We start from the raw sequence: 15,370 nt of genomic DNA, 5'->3' as shown, positions 1-15,370 counted from the left end.
GTAATGATGCCTTTTTGGTTACACGAGTTTCATTTTGAGTAAAAGGTTTTATAATAGTACATAACAAGCACGCAGTAGATTGATTCGCGTGTCCAATTAGTTTAACAATTATACGCTGTAGCTTAATTTTTGGCGTCATTGCTACCATAAAGGTATCTGAATCAATAATTTTGAATTTCAGTTTCAATTTCAGTATTATCGCCCGTGTCTTCCGAGATGGTAGATTAGGGACTAAGAGATCTAGTTAGCTGGAACCATTGGTTTCCTAAGTTTCAACAAGGACGCTCGGTAATGCGCGTTTGCACATAAGAGTCCCACACCGCTCATCCAATTTTTTTGGCATAATTGTTTACCAATGATACAAAACACCCCAAAATTCAAGCATTATTCAAAAAAAATAGAGTATGAACAAAAAGATCGCCTGTAAAGCAATTAACTCAGTGGAGTAAAAAATGCCGCAGTAAATTGATGAGACCCGCCCTTATTAAGAAAGCAAGTCAAGACAAACAACAAGATCAAACAACAGCAACAAACATTAATTACATCCGAAACATTATATTCACTTTCATAAAAAAAACTTAATATCAATGTCAAAATAGCGTCATATAAAACTGAAACTAAAGAAAACAAATTGTGCTTCACTAGAAAAGATATGGGACCAAACAAAATAACGCTCCAAAACAATTAAACTAAAAAAAATAAAAATGACAATGTTAAATTTTTTTAACAATTTCCGCTTATTTTTTTTTAAAAACAATTAACTTCATAGTACTGAAATCATTAGCTATCAAATGGAAACATCCAACAGGTTTGTGATCTCCTATGCCTCTATAAGAGAGAATTATGACCTGTTATTTTTCATTTTTTGCTGTTACAAAAAGATCAACAAATAAAGACAACACACAAAAACTCCATTTGAATTTGCAAGAAAACGCTTTCGAGGCCATGGAGCCATATTATGCCCCTAAAACTAATTTCAAATGAGTCTTCTTCAAATGCAGACAATATGGTATTTGACTTCTTTATAATGAGCTGATGTAAAAAGAAAAAATGGCAAAATTCAGAAATACTTTTGTAATTTTCAAACAAAAATATTTTCAAATTCATGAAAACCAATAGATACAAAATGAAATATTTGAAGAGGCTCGTTTATTCATTCGAAGGAGGCGCTTCAGATCTGTTATTATTCAGATAATTACTTACGTCTACAAACGAACATCAATACAGACAAATCAAAAATCAATTTAATTTTTTAAAAAGTAAAATAAAAAATTAATTTAATATACTGGCTTCGACACGAAAAACCGTGTCGATACTGTAAAATCATGACGAATTTCTCAAAAACATTGCGCCTTTCCGCGAACTTCTTCTCGACGCCAATAATGCCGTATGTGACCTGTAATTAACGAGACTAGTAAAAAAGACCATGAAAAGAACAAAACTGCAAAGTTAAAAACATTTTTTTTAGTTTATCGAAAACAGTTGATTTCAAAGTAAAGAAAAGCAACCACTATCTTCTAAAATTTGAATATATAATCTATTCCTCCATAAAAAGCCAATGAGACCGGTTATTGTCCAGGAAAAACGACTAAAAAGAAAGATAAAGACGACAGTCAAGGGCATATTAAAAAAAGTCAACTATATTCTTCGATAAAGTGGTGTCGAAGCTGTTATAACCATAGTCTATTCCTTTAAAGGTTTTGATATGTCCGATTTGTCTTGTTTTGAACGCCAATAATGTAATATGTTAGCTGACAGTATTTTGATATAGTGACAAAACGAGAAAAAAAAACGTGAATGGGCAAAGGCCTTAAAACAAAAAAGAGTGAAATCTAGTATTATCAAAGCCAGAAAACCAAATTTGAAGCGTAAAACATCAATAAAGACTGATTTAATTCAGTAGAAAAAAGAAACACTCGTTCTTTGCTGACTCTGAGCTACAAATTGACAAAACGACCTTAAGTTTTCGAGCAGAAAGTAAATAAAATAATTCGCAACTGCTTAGGAAGCCACTTGGAACTATCAAATGTGAGTTTTTGATTCGAATTGTTCTGTTCTTTAATTAAAATAAGAATAGTTCGATTTTTACAAGAAGACCGGCTGATTACAATCCGAATTATTTTTGTATTGCAACGGTCAAATAATGTACCAAAACTCGCCTTGCTGCTGCTGTGAAATTATAATTACAGATTTTAAACTTTAATTGCAGAGAACTCTCATTGGAAGTGGATGAAGGACAACCCCCATTGTAGTTTTCAAAGATTGTGTTAGTGATTTTTGGGTGCGTAATTTCGGCATATTTAAAATGGACTAAAGAAGCTTATTTCGTGATATTTTTGATGAAAAAGGCTGGATATTGAAATACTTACTCAAACTTTTTGTCAAAAAAATAAATCGAAACAGTCAGTAACACTCTTTGGTCTTTAAAAATAGAATAAACAACACTATTTTAACCATTTTACATATTTTATCAAAATAGACAAAATTTTAGGCAAAAATTCAGGAAAATGTGAAAAAAAAACGCAAATCGGTGTGATATTCACAAAAATTTAAACCTCGATAACTCGCTCTAGAAAGCGAAATTTAAAAAAAAATCTTTCTTATTCCATATTCTACCCTGGACGGGCTTTTCAATAATACCACTCGCAACTCTCTAACATGAATATATCGATCGGTCAAAATTGACTGATAAAAAAACCCTTTCAGTATATACAGTATATAGTCCCCCTCCTCAAGAGGTGTCGGAACAATTAAGTTACCGGCGAACAAATTAGCGGCCGTAGATGCACCTATTGCGGGATCATTTTCATCGACATAATGGGGTTTTTCCAGTACCTACACCACTGGAGAAAACTACTGGCCAGAGTTCTCAATGCCCATGTAATCAATTTCAACAACCCAATTCAAAAATTAGACAATTAGCTTGATAAAATTAGAAATAGTCTCATTAATCGTTCGTTTAGGTTAAAAAAGTGGAAAGCAGTGATAATCTAAGTGAAAATTGTAGCCCAATTTCAAAGACAGCTAAATTGTTAGTTTATGCTTTGATACGTTTTTTGAATAGTTGATTGATTTTAAATCAGACCAATTAGTTCTTTATAAGTTTGCAGAGGACGATCAGAAAATTAACAAAAAATTTTCTCTAAGAACCCTACCACGAAAAATTTGCCACTAAGATCTGACGATCATCGATGAAATTTATATGTCTGGAATGCTATATCACCTTGACTATTTCAAAAAGATATCGAGGCCGTTTTTGGGACACTATGATCAACAGAGCCTTGTGGCTTTCACGAAAAAAAAGACACACTACAGAGTCTTTGTTTTTGTAGGTCTGGACAAAAAATTCGTGGACAACGGCTACTACGGCCGCTCTTGCAGTGAATTTGATATTGACCTAGTCACCAGTCCCCACTTTTACAAGATGAATGGCTGTGTGTACAAGCGGGAGAATATGACCTTCTTCCAGGGAATTATGGCAAAGACCTCTCTCCTTGACAAAAATTACGGCTCAACATCTTCTATGAGGTTGGCTCGAGTTGTAAAAAGTTATCTTGCAAAAAATGCCCTAGTGATGAGCGGTTTCAAATCCTGCAAGAATCTTGCAAGGTGATTCAAAACTTGCAAGATTCCTGCAAAAATTTTGCAAGACATCAATTCCACCAAAAATAAACATCATACATAATAAAAGTTGACAAAATACCTGTCAAAAAACTCTTTCACCCCGATTTTCGACCGTTTTTGATGACTGGTTTTGAGCAACTAGTGTTCATACAGTTGCTAGTTTTAAAAAGTTTAATTTGTTTAAAAATTCAAACTACACAATACGCTTCACAAATTTATTTCTGGAAGTCAGGCCTCAATTAAAACAGAGCATTACCCGCTGTGAATGGAAAACAAAAATTTCGGCCAGTATATGTAAGACTTCAATCATTGTATTTTTACGAGAGTACAATTTTTATGCACTCAGTCTGGGTCAAAATTGTAGTATTTTGCGTTGACAGATGCCGAAAAATAACAAATTTTTTAATCGAAAATTTTGCAAAATTATTGGATGAGAACCACCCTGATCACAGTTCAGCTCAAAAAATGCAATATTCAGATTTTGAAAAAAAATCAAGTGCTAGTTTTTGGAAATAGTGACAGGATTACCCTTAATTAGAGACATAAGAATAGTCACCGTTTCGTTTGTTCAGGTATTTCAAACTGATGTGCGAGCTACGAATCCAGACTGATCCGAGTGTCCCAAAAGGATTGCACGAACCAAAGTGTTACCCAACGTATCAACTGATTGAGGTCACCCTGGAAGCACCTGGCTGCGACTGGAAAAAAGATAAAATCTGGTGGCCAGCTCACGCACGAGCTTAAAAGTCTACAAAAGCGAACGAAGATGTTCGAGTAGACATATCAAAACTACCAAACTATTAACAGTGATATAATTACAAACTCTTACAAAACTTATTTCCCTTGCTACCAATTATGGTCCCCTTTTAAGATATCCTTGAATTTTTTCAAGGAACCCGTAGATCCGCAAATTGATACAATCTGATGAAACAAACATTATTTTGACACTCTTTGCAGAACCTGGAAAACTTGGTCAAGAATTTGAATCAGCGGGAAATCTTGTTGAACATTGATCAAGGTTCCTAATTCCCATCCAGATATCTTGCAAATTTGCATATAATTTGCTATTTTGCTGCCACGCCAGATGACCAGATTTTGGCACGATTTTCAATGTTTTGGTATGTTTGTAATCAAATTGTATCAAAATTCGAGTTACCTATCGTTGCGAGAAGAAAAACAATCGCACATATTGCACGATTTATAAAGGGAAGCTGAGTTTGGGACCTTTGTTGCTAGCAAGACTACTGTAAATAGTTCAAAACTATGAAAACATGGAAGAGCCCGAGACGCCGAAAAGAGGCGTCTACGATATATAGAAAACTAATTGCTATAACCTGTACAATTACAAAACGCTTCATTCTTATATTTCATGTATTTGGATTAATCATATCAATGAGCAACGTATTCCAATATGATTCGATTTAAAATAATAATAAATAACTTGTTTTTTTGTTACGACGTTCAGAGCATTGTCTAGCAAGAAAAAGTATATAAACCTGCACAGTACTAACGTAATAACCGCTTTTTCTTATCAAACTTTAAATTATGTTTCTAAAATTGCCCAAGCATTCTCAGAGACGAAACATTAGACAGCAAAAGCAGATTACTGCGGATACCTTTAATTGCAGAATTCAAGTTACATCCACCATAGCCGAATTCCGCAAAAATGGTTTTTCCTTAGTTTGCAGAATTTCGTAACTTTCAAAAACGAATCCGGTATCTGAATCCCGCAGTGTGAGTAATTACATTCCGCATTTCGTTTAACTAAAATTCACAATGTGAGAAAATTATTCTGATTATATGGGCTTTTCTTCAAAAACTCTTCATATAGCAATAGCAAACTATTCAGAGGAACAATAGGTTTATATTGTTTGAGATGCTGCCAGTGTTTTTCACTTTTTGTATTTTTTTGCATAAAATCGTCCTAAACACCCCATGTTTCAGTTTAGTACCCAATATATTGCTTTTTTCATTAAAAACTAGAGCAACCTGGAGGTTGGTGGTAGAGGAAATCAGCGCTGAATCAGTGTAGAGACATTCGGTTTCATAGGATGGCCATTGCTCTGTTCGTGTCCCAATTTATACTGGCCCGGATTGATCTTCCAGCAAAGTTTACTTTCAAGAAAAATAATATGTTCAACTTGACTCCCGCAAACAAGGTTTGCTTTATATGCGATTCGAACTTCCGCGTGGGTATTTGTAACATTTAATTTGCGTAGCAAGTCGTAACCACTAAGCTTAATGGACGTTATGGTAATTGCCGACAAAAGGACTTTTGTATAAATAGTTATAAGCTACAAAAGCTACAAAAGCTACATCCATATGGGCTACAGTCATAAGCTACAAAAGTATGACATTGTTCTGCTCAAACTTAATTTTTGGGTATGAGAAATTTTCAGACTATACAGGATAAGTTTAACCCGGGCGAACTCTAAGACAACAATATTGTCATAATGAAAAAAATTGCACATAAAAAAATTTAAATTATTCTGGAGTTACAATGTTTCAGAACTGAAAAAAGATTTTACACTTGAAATGTGCTGGTTCAGCGCTGAAATAATCTGAGACTCAAGTCTGGGAAAGCACAACTTGAAACAAAAAGTAGTGATGGATCTTTCGGTATAAACTACTCTTAATTTGTTCCATAAATGACATACGAGCTTGCCTTTATCTGCTCTTGTGTGTAATAGTTGGTGAATGGATCAAAGGATTGACTTTGAAGAGTAAACTTGGAAACAGACAAGTTGTGCAAATGCAATAGCAAAGCTGAGAGATTTGTAGACTCAGCATCAATCACTTCTATGCTTTGAAGTTTTTATAAACTTTTTGATTCAAAATAATTTTCTCATCTTTTTGGCTAATAGCAACTAGGAACTGATTTGCGGAATTAAGTTATATTTTTGATCGATAGTAGCCTACAAGGTTTGCTACCCGATTCTAGGAAAAACTGGACAAAAACGAAAAATAAGTGGTAAACAGTTGTTTTTTTTCACCGCAATTTTCGTACATAATTTTGCGGTGAAATCCGGTGAAATTATGTAATTTTACCGCTAGAGTAATCGTTGAAATTACAAAAATTCAACACATTTCACCGCTTACTAAAAATTACCGGTGTTACATGGATTTGAACTTCTCACCTCCTGCATGTCAGCCACCTCTTCTTCCACTGTACTGAATTTAAATCAAATTCACTCTACTTTCTGTAAAAGATGCGCGTTGAATTTTCGTAAGGTCAGCGGTGAAATCACAAATTTTAGCCTTGAAATGTGGTGGTTTTTTGTAAGTTCGCCACTTACTCTGGTGGTGAAAATACATAAATTCACCGCTTAAAAGATGTTTCAAAAAGATGTATGATTATTCGTGGGTAAATTTGCCGTGCGTCTTTTAATAAATTCATCTTAACTTCGCTGGACAAAAAACAGTTCGAAGCGGTTTCTAAGCGGTGAATTTATGTAATTTCACCACTAAGTTAAGCGGTGAATTTATGTGTCTTGTCTTACATAATATGGACACTTTTTTCAAAGCGGTGAATTTGTGTGATTTCACCGTTAACGTCAGCGGTGAGGTTATGTAATTTCACCACTACCAGGTGATAATTTATATTTCACCGCATTCAACGCCTAATTTATATAATTTCATCGCATTCACCGCGTATCTTACAAAATTTTCCTCATTCACTGCTTATCTTACATGATTTTCCATTGAAAGGCGGTGGCACCTCGAACCGAGTAAGAATTACATAGTCCGATGAATATGGCCTTACATGCACAAAACCACTCCTAGAAAAAAAATCACGAGGACTATATTAATCATCCTAAACTGAGTTCTTGGAAACCATAGAAAGTCCGATCAACAAAAAAATATGCTAAACATACATGGCTTATGAAAAGAGCAGTTGCTGCGGCCGTATGTAAAATCATATTAAAAAATGTAAAACTAAAAATCGGAGAAAAGTTTCAAGTGCAGGCTACATTTTAAAAATATCAATAGTTATCGCTACAGAAATAGTAATGTAATTGAGTCTTCATATCATAGAAGGCTCAACAATCGTCTTTCTGAAAGCATACGCGACGCTTTTCTTTAATCCGTTAGTTTAATTAATTGTCAGTTTTTCAAAAACTTTCAATTGAGTTGTTTCTTCTCTGAAAAACTGACTGATACAGAATTCGACTTCACTTATGCAGTTCTATTTTACTGCTTTCTATCGTTCTTTATAGCTCTTCATCAAAACAAAATGTTTAGTCTGTGTGTAAACCCAAACTCATTCTTTGAGTTGAAACTAGAAAAAAACCTCAGAACTTTGTAAAACGTACGATGTTGTTGGAACAAAGCATTTGTAACACAATCTATGGAGTTGTTTTTGTTCTAATCGTAGATACGAGCGAAGAGGTTAAATTTCTACTTTGTTCTAGATTTGGAAATTTATGGTTTACAAACGCTATAAAATTAAAAAGTATCTGTGCTCAAGCTTGAGAGTCGACACGAATCAAACAACCGGTCTAGAACTTCGGCTTACTAGAACCGGTGTATATTCTTCGGCTTTCCAAGTAAAAAAGCCGAAGAATCTGCTAATAATTTTGACCCAGTGTAGTGGGTGGAGGAACTATAGACTCAAATGAAGTTTTTTTTGTTCAGTCAAATGAGGCCGATTGATATAATCATCGTAGAGATCTATGAGTGGCATCATTAAAAAGCCCGTCCAGCCTAGAATAGGGAATAAAAAAAGATTTCTTTGAATTTCTTTTTGTTACAGGGAGTTATCGAGATTTTAAGTTTTGTCAATAGTAGACGGAATTCCGTTGTTTTTATTCACAATTTGAGTATTTTTTGACCAAATTTTCCCCAATTTTGCTAAAAAATATTTAAAATCGTTAAAGGTAGTGTTATTGGTATAATCCTCGAAAATAGAAGAGGGATGCTGAATTTTTCAATCCGAGTATTGTTGGCGATAATTCATGCTAATCTTTTCAAAATAAGGCCATTTTTCCGTCAAAAATGGAGCCAAGTATGCATGTTTAGCTCAAATTCTTCAAACTTGCTGGACATAGACACCTAAAAACTGCGTATATATCCTTCTCAAGCTCAAAAAGAGAGCTAGTTGTATCGGCGATGGCCTTAAGAACTTCTGGAATTTTTTGTTTGCGAGTTTTTGCAAATATAAACTCGATAGGTATACAAAACTCATTATCTATTTTTGATATGCAGGAAAATGTTTTTTAAAAAATGATGTATCTCGCAATCTTTAGAAGATTTAAGTGTATTCTTAGACGCACAAAAAAAGGGCTGATCTTGATCTCAACATGGATCTTTATATTAAAAAATTTTTATATTTCATTGGGATGCGGTCTTTTTTTTCAAATCTTTCGTCTTTGGTGGTTTTTTTTAAAATAAACTATCTTTAAACTTGCTGGATGTAGACACGTAAAGGCAGCGTACATGTTCATCGCAAGCTCAAAAAGAGAAATAGTTGTACCGTCGCTGGCTTTAAGGGCTTCTGGAATTATAAGTTTGCCAGTTTTTGCAAAAATAAACTCGTTAAACATACAAAACGCATTATCTATTTTTGATATACTGAAAATATTTTCTTATGTTTTTACTTAATTGTTCAAAAGGATGTTTTTTGCAACCTTTTGAACAATTAAGTATTTTTTGGCGCGCAGAAACTTCAGGTCTGATCTTGATTTCACCATGGATCATTACACTAGAAATTATTTAGGTTATATTTAAGTGCCGCTTTTTTTTTCAAAATATTTCGGCCTTTATGGTATTTATGGCTTTGAGAAAAAGTTTTCGTAAAGTTTTATGGGCTTCTTATGTGTAGCTGCTTTTTGTAATACTTTTTGTACTCCTATGGCATAGTCTTGCCAATCAAAGTTCTGAAGATTTTTAATAGCTTTAAGTGACTTTATACATGGCTTTCAGTTGTTATCTAAAGTCTCTTACGTTCATTATTTCATTTGTTTTAAGAATATGTCAGTGAAATTTTGAGCTTTGGCAGTATTTTATCTTAGTTCTTTCCATTTCTGGCATAGTATTAGTAAAGACTGGACAAAACACATTGCCTGTGAGCTTTCAAATTTTGTTTGTAACCGTTTTATTATTAACTAATGATTTCTGAGTTTCTATACTACGCATTTTAAAAAATGAGTTTTAGTATTAATTGCACATTTTAGAGGTTTATTTTGTTTCTTTGTCATTGAGTTCTTGTTTTGAATGGTGCAGTTGAAAGACTGCAGCAGTACTGGAAGACTGCTCAGCGTTGGGAATAGGCCAAACTGATTAAGTTAATAGTTTTTTTTGGAATAGTTTATGTTTCATGTAATGAGACACAGTTCTCTCTCGAAATATAGGTTTGTTAAATTTTGCCTGTGCTTGTCGTTCTTTGTGATGGTGAACAACATATGCCTGACAGCGATAGGTCTCACTTGCTTCTCCAAGACGTATGATTGAACCTATCAGTTTTTAACTAATTGTTTTAATCTCTTTCAAAAGAAATTTAAAAAAAAACGTTTTTTCAACTGTCCTCGTTTTGTTCTAATTTTTGTCATGCCACTGAACCTCAACTTTAAGAAGTCGCGACTAATTTTATTGTTTCAAATTTTGATTTCGCTGTGCTTATATTTTTTGACTGATGACTGCGAACATTTATTTTTTTAAGAAATTTTCGAGTTTTCGATACTTTTCTACTTTTGTGTTTTTTTATGTTGTCAATGATGTTTTATGTTTGTTTTTGATTTCTTTGTTTGTTTATGATGTTTGTTTATGATGTTATATGTTGTTTATTATTTCCAGTTCCCGCATATAATCTCTTAAAATTAGAGTGCCTTCAACACTGCGGCATTCTTTGTGGAATTCTGGCTTCTGCCTGTATTTGTTGTTATTTTGTAGTCTTGCGACCTATTCTCTTTATTAACATGTGCAATTGGCGTTGCAAGATAATTCATCCCTATTAGTTGAAATCTTAAGTCTGTTAAAATTTTCGTTTTCAAGAATACATATGGATTTTTCAGCTTCCCCATTAATATAAATCATTTTTCGGTCAATTCGCAGCTTAGTCTCTTTAAAAAAAACAGGTCAAAACCCGTTTCTAGTGAGAAGTATTTTTATCTTTCCTAACGGTTTAAGTTTCAACCATTTATTTCTCGCTTTGTTTTAAAGAGATTTCATAAAATAGTTGAGATTTTTAAAATTTGTAATTTTTATAGGATTATTGTCTCGTTTTCAAATTATAGCGTAAATGATAGATCCCATTGGCTTTTAAAATTGCACACCAGAACATTCTTAAGGCTCTTATTGACAAACTTAGCATTTTAACGGCTTTTTTAGCTCAATGTATGAATTTTTCAGTTTTGCGGTAAGCTGGATAATGATAGTTCTCAATTAAAATATAAAAAGATATAAAAACAACATTTTAGTGATTTCAGTTAAAATGTAATAATTGTATTCACATTGAAAACAATTTTTTTTCAGAAATAACAACAGTATTTTAACTATTTTTTGTCAATTTGATACCCATTGGCATTGAGGACAGTTCGAATGTCTTTTCTTATGAAGTATAGGATGGTTTGTTTTGTTTAGGTTTTTTCTGATGCGAATTTGATTTTACTTTTTTCAAAAAGAATTGACATCAACTTTTGGTCGTAACCCGGGTCGAGGTGTCACCGCCAAAAAAAATCACCAAAAGATGTAAAATTTGCGTTGAATTTGATTAAAAATTGTAAGATTTTCGCTCAATTCGTCGAATGCGGTGAAAGAAACTTTAAGCAGTGAAAAAAATTTCACTTCTAGAAATCGCTTAACCGGTGAAAAAAAATTAACCGTTACTAGCAGAATGCGGTCAAAAATTGCGGTCAAAAATTGCAAAAGTTACAAATATTCAACTCTATATTGAACGCTTATTGTAAACTCACTGGAAATATCGTTAAAGTAAGTGACACATGGCGCAGTGGAGTAATAAGTTGTTAAAAAGTAGGAAGAGAGAGTTTCGAACCCGTGTACGGCAGTTTCTTTTTTGTAAGAAATCCGGTGAAAAATTTCAACGCTAAAAACCCCACAAATCTTACAAAAAATCACTGCATTCAACGCTGAAAAATTCACTGCATTCAACGCTGAAAAATTCGGGCGCTTCGCGGTGAAAAAGGTTTTTTCACCGCTATTCACCACTAATCTTACATTATTTTCGGACCAAACCTCGAACCTGGAATTAACGTTTGTTATTTGATTTTTTTGATAGTCTTATTATAGCTTTTTTGATAGTCATAGTTTTTTGTAGTAGTCTTATCGCAACTTTCCTCTCAAATGGCATTTTTTTTATTCCATTAGTGGTTTGTTTAATGATTTGTATAATTTTGAAAGTTTTCGATCACTTCCTCTGTTGTTAGCCAATTAAGTCAAGAATGTGGTTGAGCCGGGTCGGAACATTATGTGCAAACGCAGATTACCGAACCGCCTTGTTCTAAGTCTATAATACTTTGAAAGTACTTGTCTCCATCTCCAATCCAAACTAAGATACCAAAAGAGAAATTTCTTCCAACAAACGATAATAACAATGTTTGAAGGAAGAAGACTTGCATTGTTGGCAATTGAAAATTGGGAGTTTCAACAGAAAAGTTCTAATATTACTTTGCTTGCAAACAACATTTCCACTTTCATTTATAGATCTTGATAGTGATAAATTTCCTCAACTAGATGTGTGCTAACAAACAGGTTTAGAGTGAAAAGACAATTTTTTTTGTGTAAATTGGTAAAATACGGAGCACAATTATTTTTGTTCCGACCCCACTTGTGGGGGGAGGAACTATATACTCAAAGGGGTTTTTTTGTTCAGTCAATTTTGGCTGATCGATATATTCATCGTAGAGAATTGTGAGTGGTATCATTAAAAAGCTCGTCCAGCGGAGACTTGGAAAATGAAAGGATTTTTTTGAGTTTCGTTTTTTACGAGGAGTTATCAAGGGTTGAAGTTTTGTGTGAACAACGGGATATTTGGCTTGATTTTGTTCACTTTTAGTACACTTTTTCTTCAAATTAAGACCTTTTAATAAAAATATTAATTCAAAATTCCATTTCACGCCAAAAAAATTCAATCAATTTTGAGTTCTTAATAGACGAACGAAAGGCGATAAAATGACTAGTTCTGGTCTCATAGGAAAGTCGACTATCAAAAAAATTCAATTTCTATTTGAGAACTCTTTTCCTAGAAATTTAATATTTTTCTTTGTTTTCTCAAGTCACCTAGAGACCAGTCACTTTTTATATCGAGTTTCCATTGGTGACAATCTGAATTACAGTCTAATGAAGCCCAATGAACAAAAATTTCGTTTTCAAGGAATCAATCGTGTTTTTTTTGGCTTCGACTCTGAGTTTTTCGTAAAATTAAATGAAATTTTGATTTTCTATTTGAGGTTTTACTAAACTTGTGGAGTCCTATGGCTTGCTCTCGTTAACAAAAAATGCCAAAAATGTCCGAAATGAGCACTAAGTGAACCTATCTAGAGCTTTAGCTGGACAGCTAATGGCCGTTAAGATTTTAATTCTGATTTTTCGCGAATTTTTTTTTAACATTAACTTATCATAAACTTGATTTCGTGAATTGTAAGTCAGTCTCAGTAATGACAGGACCTCTTTCCTTTCCACTGCAACCAAAATTAATCTGACTAAAAATTTTATCTTCTAACTATTTGTTATATGACTTCAATGCAACAAGATTTAAAAATTTTTCAAAAAATTTTTTGGATAGCTTCGTAATATTGGATCCTCTTGAAATCTTATCACATTATCTTGATATTAATATCTCCCATTGGCTTAGTGAACTTTTCAATGAATCATGGATAAAATTTTCAGAGAAAGACTTATGTTTTAAATGGCTTCGACATTTTCTTCTCGCACTTTTCTGCTGATTTTTTGGTCTTTTCCTGTATTTGTTGTTGTTTCCATAGTCATAAGACTTATTGTGATGTCTTATTGATAACCTATGTTTGAAAAGTATTGTTTTCTTCAAATCAAGTCATAACTGAGCGTATTTACTGACTTCCGTTAAAGGCTATTGAATTTAATGGCTGGTGAGAGTTTAAAAAAGATATCGAGAAATTTATTTAACATCAACCGGTCTTAAGCATATTTTCGTGAACTGTATGTCAGTCTCAGTAATTATCGGATTCTCTTCCGTTCTACTTGAACCAAAATTAATTTAGTTAGCCATTCTATGTTCCAGCTATTGGTGTTATGACTTCGATGCACGAGTTTTCATAATTTTTTGAAAAATTTTTGGTTATGTTTTTTTTGTAATTTGTTTCCTTTTGGAACCCTAACCCATTATCCTAATATTGATAGTTGCTTTGGCTTATAGAAGGTTTTCGATAGATCATACATAAAGTTTTCACAGGAAAGCTTACGGTTTAAATGGCTTCGATACTTTCTTCTCACACTTTTCTACCTAATTTTTGGATGTTTGCCTGTTTTTGATGTTGTTGTTTTCATTGTCAATAACTTATCGTGAAGTCCTATTGATGACTTGCGAATGACGAACGTCTTTGTTGTCTCATCTAGGTGGAACCTGGCGTATTTATTAGCTTCCTTTGAGAGCTATTGAATTTAATGGCGTTGTGACCTCGGGTTTTCTCTAAAATTTCGTGGTTTTTATGTATTAGTTCATGTTTGTTAATTTATTGGAGTCAAATTGTTGAGAAAAAAAATCCCAGAGTAGTCAAGAAACTAAATCAAAGTAGAAAAATTTTTTACTGGAAAGTTCATTTTTTAATGGCTTCGACATATCTCTTGCTCATATTTTTTAATTTGTTGTTTTTGCCTGTTTTTTTTATCATTTTTTTAGGTAGCCATAAAATGCTGACCAGTCTCATAAGCTTGTAAATAGCGATTGAATGAATGTTTTTACCCGAAGCAGGCGATTTATAGCGAATAGTCTTAAACTGTAGGATACAAATCATTTTTAAGATTTTTCAGGATTTCTCATTTATTTTTCAGTTTGTGGTTCTTTTCGTCAACTTGTAACTTATTCTCATCATTGAGAGGTCCAGTACAATTCTCTGCATTTAAAAATTAACCTATTTACTGATATCTTGACGTTACTTATGTTTCGTTTGTTTGACAGTATGCGTTTTCATAAAGTTATGTGAGTTGTGTATTTGTGTTTCTTTTTCTCTTCCTTTAGCACAATCGCGTAATAACAGTCCCAATGATTTTCAAATGTGGCCCGATTGAACTTATTTGTTCAATCAGCATCTTTTTAGTGGAATTAGTACATAAAGAAAATGAAATAAAAGACGTTATATTCAGATAATAGCTAATGATTTTAATGGCTTCACTAATTTGTGTTTTCGCAATGTTTGTAATTTGCTGTTCGTATTTTTTTTGAGCTTTTCTACATCTTTAGTCCGTTCCTATGGCTTAGTCTAACCAAAGACAGGACCTATTTTTTTCATTCTGACTTTTTAACAAAATTATCGAGAATTATTTTGCTGAAAGCTAATGATTTTTATTGATCTTGAATACTTTTGAAATTATTTGGTTTAACAAATGTTGATTGAGTTTTTATTTTCGCATCAATATTTCTTCTTTTTTTTGACTTGTTGCCGGGTCTCATTAAGATAAATCCCATCTGCTGTCTGAGTTAGGAAAAAGAAAGTCTGTGTCGTTAGTGTTTTGTCTCATTGTAATTTGACGTTGTTACTAAGTGCTTTTTAGATATTGAGTTTTGTTTTTGTTTTTGCTATCTTTTTGGTTGCTT

At 33.0% G+C, this 15,370-nt stretch overlaps 1 protein-coding gene across 2 annotated transcripts in view; it reads left to right on the top strand.

Annotated features, from left to right (window-relative positions):
• The window catches only part of LOC142350624 (uncharacterized), a 19,502-nt gene extending 14,439 nt beyond the window's left edge, over nt 1–5,063 (top strand). For both annotated transcript variants that reach the window (XM_075402526.1, XM_075402527.1), the window contains exons 3-4: nt 3,333–3,528; nt 4,197–5,063. In XM_075402526.1, coding sequence (XP_075258641.1) covers nt 3,333–3,528; nt 4,197–4,368 — 368 coding nt within the window. In that variant the 3' untranslated portion in view covers nt 4,369–5,063. The remainder of the gene's footprint in view (nt 1–3,332; nt 3,529–4,196) is intronic.
• Nucleotides 5,064–15,370: the final 10,307 nt, after the last annotated feature.

The sequence above is a fragment of the Convolutriloba macropyga genome, chromosome 12, assembly GCF_964194025.1.
Source record: "Convolutriloba macropyga chromosome 12, txConMacr16.3, whole genome shotgun sequence".
Taxonomy (NCBI): domain Eukaryota; kingdom Metazoa; phylum Xenacoelomorpha; order Acoela; family Convolutidae; genus Convolutriloba; species Convolutriloba macropyga.
This window is presented reverse-complemented; position numbering and strand designations above follow the sequence as displayed.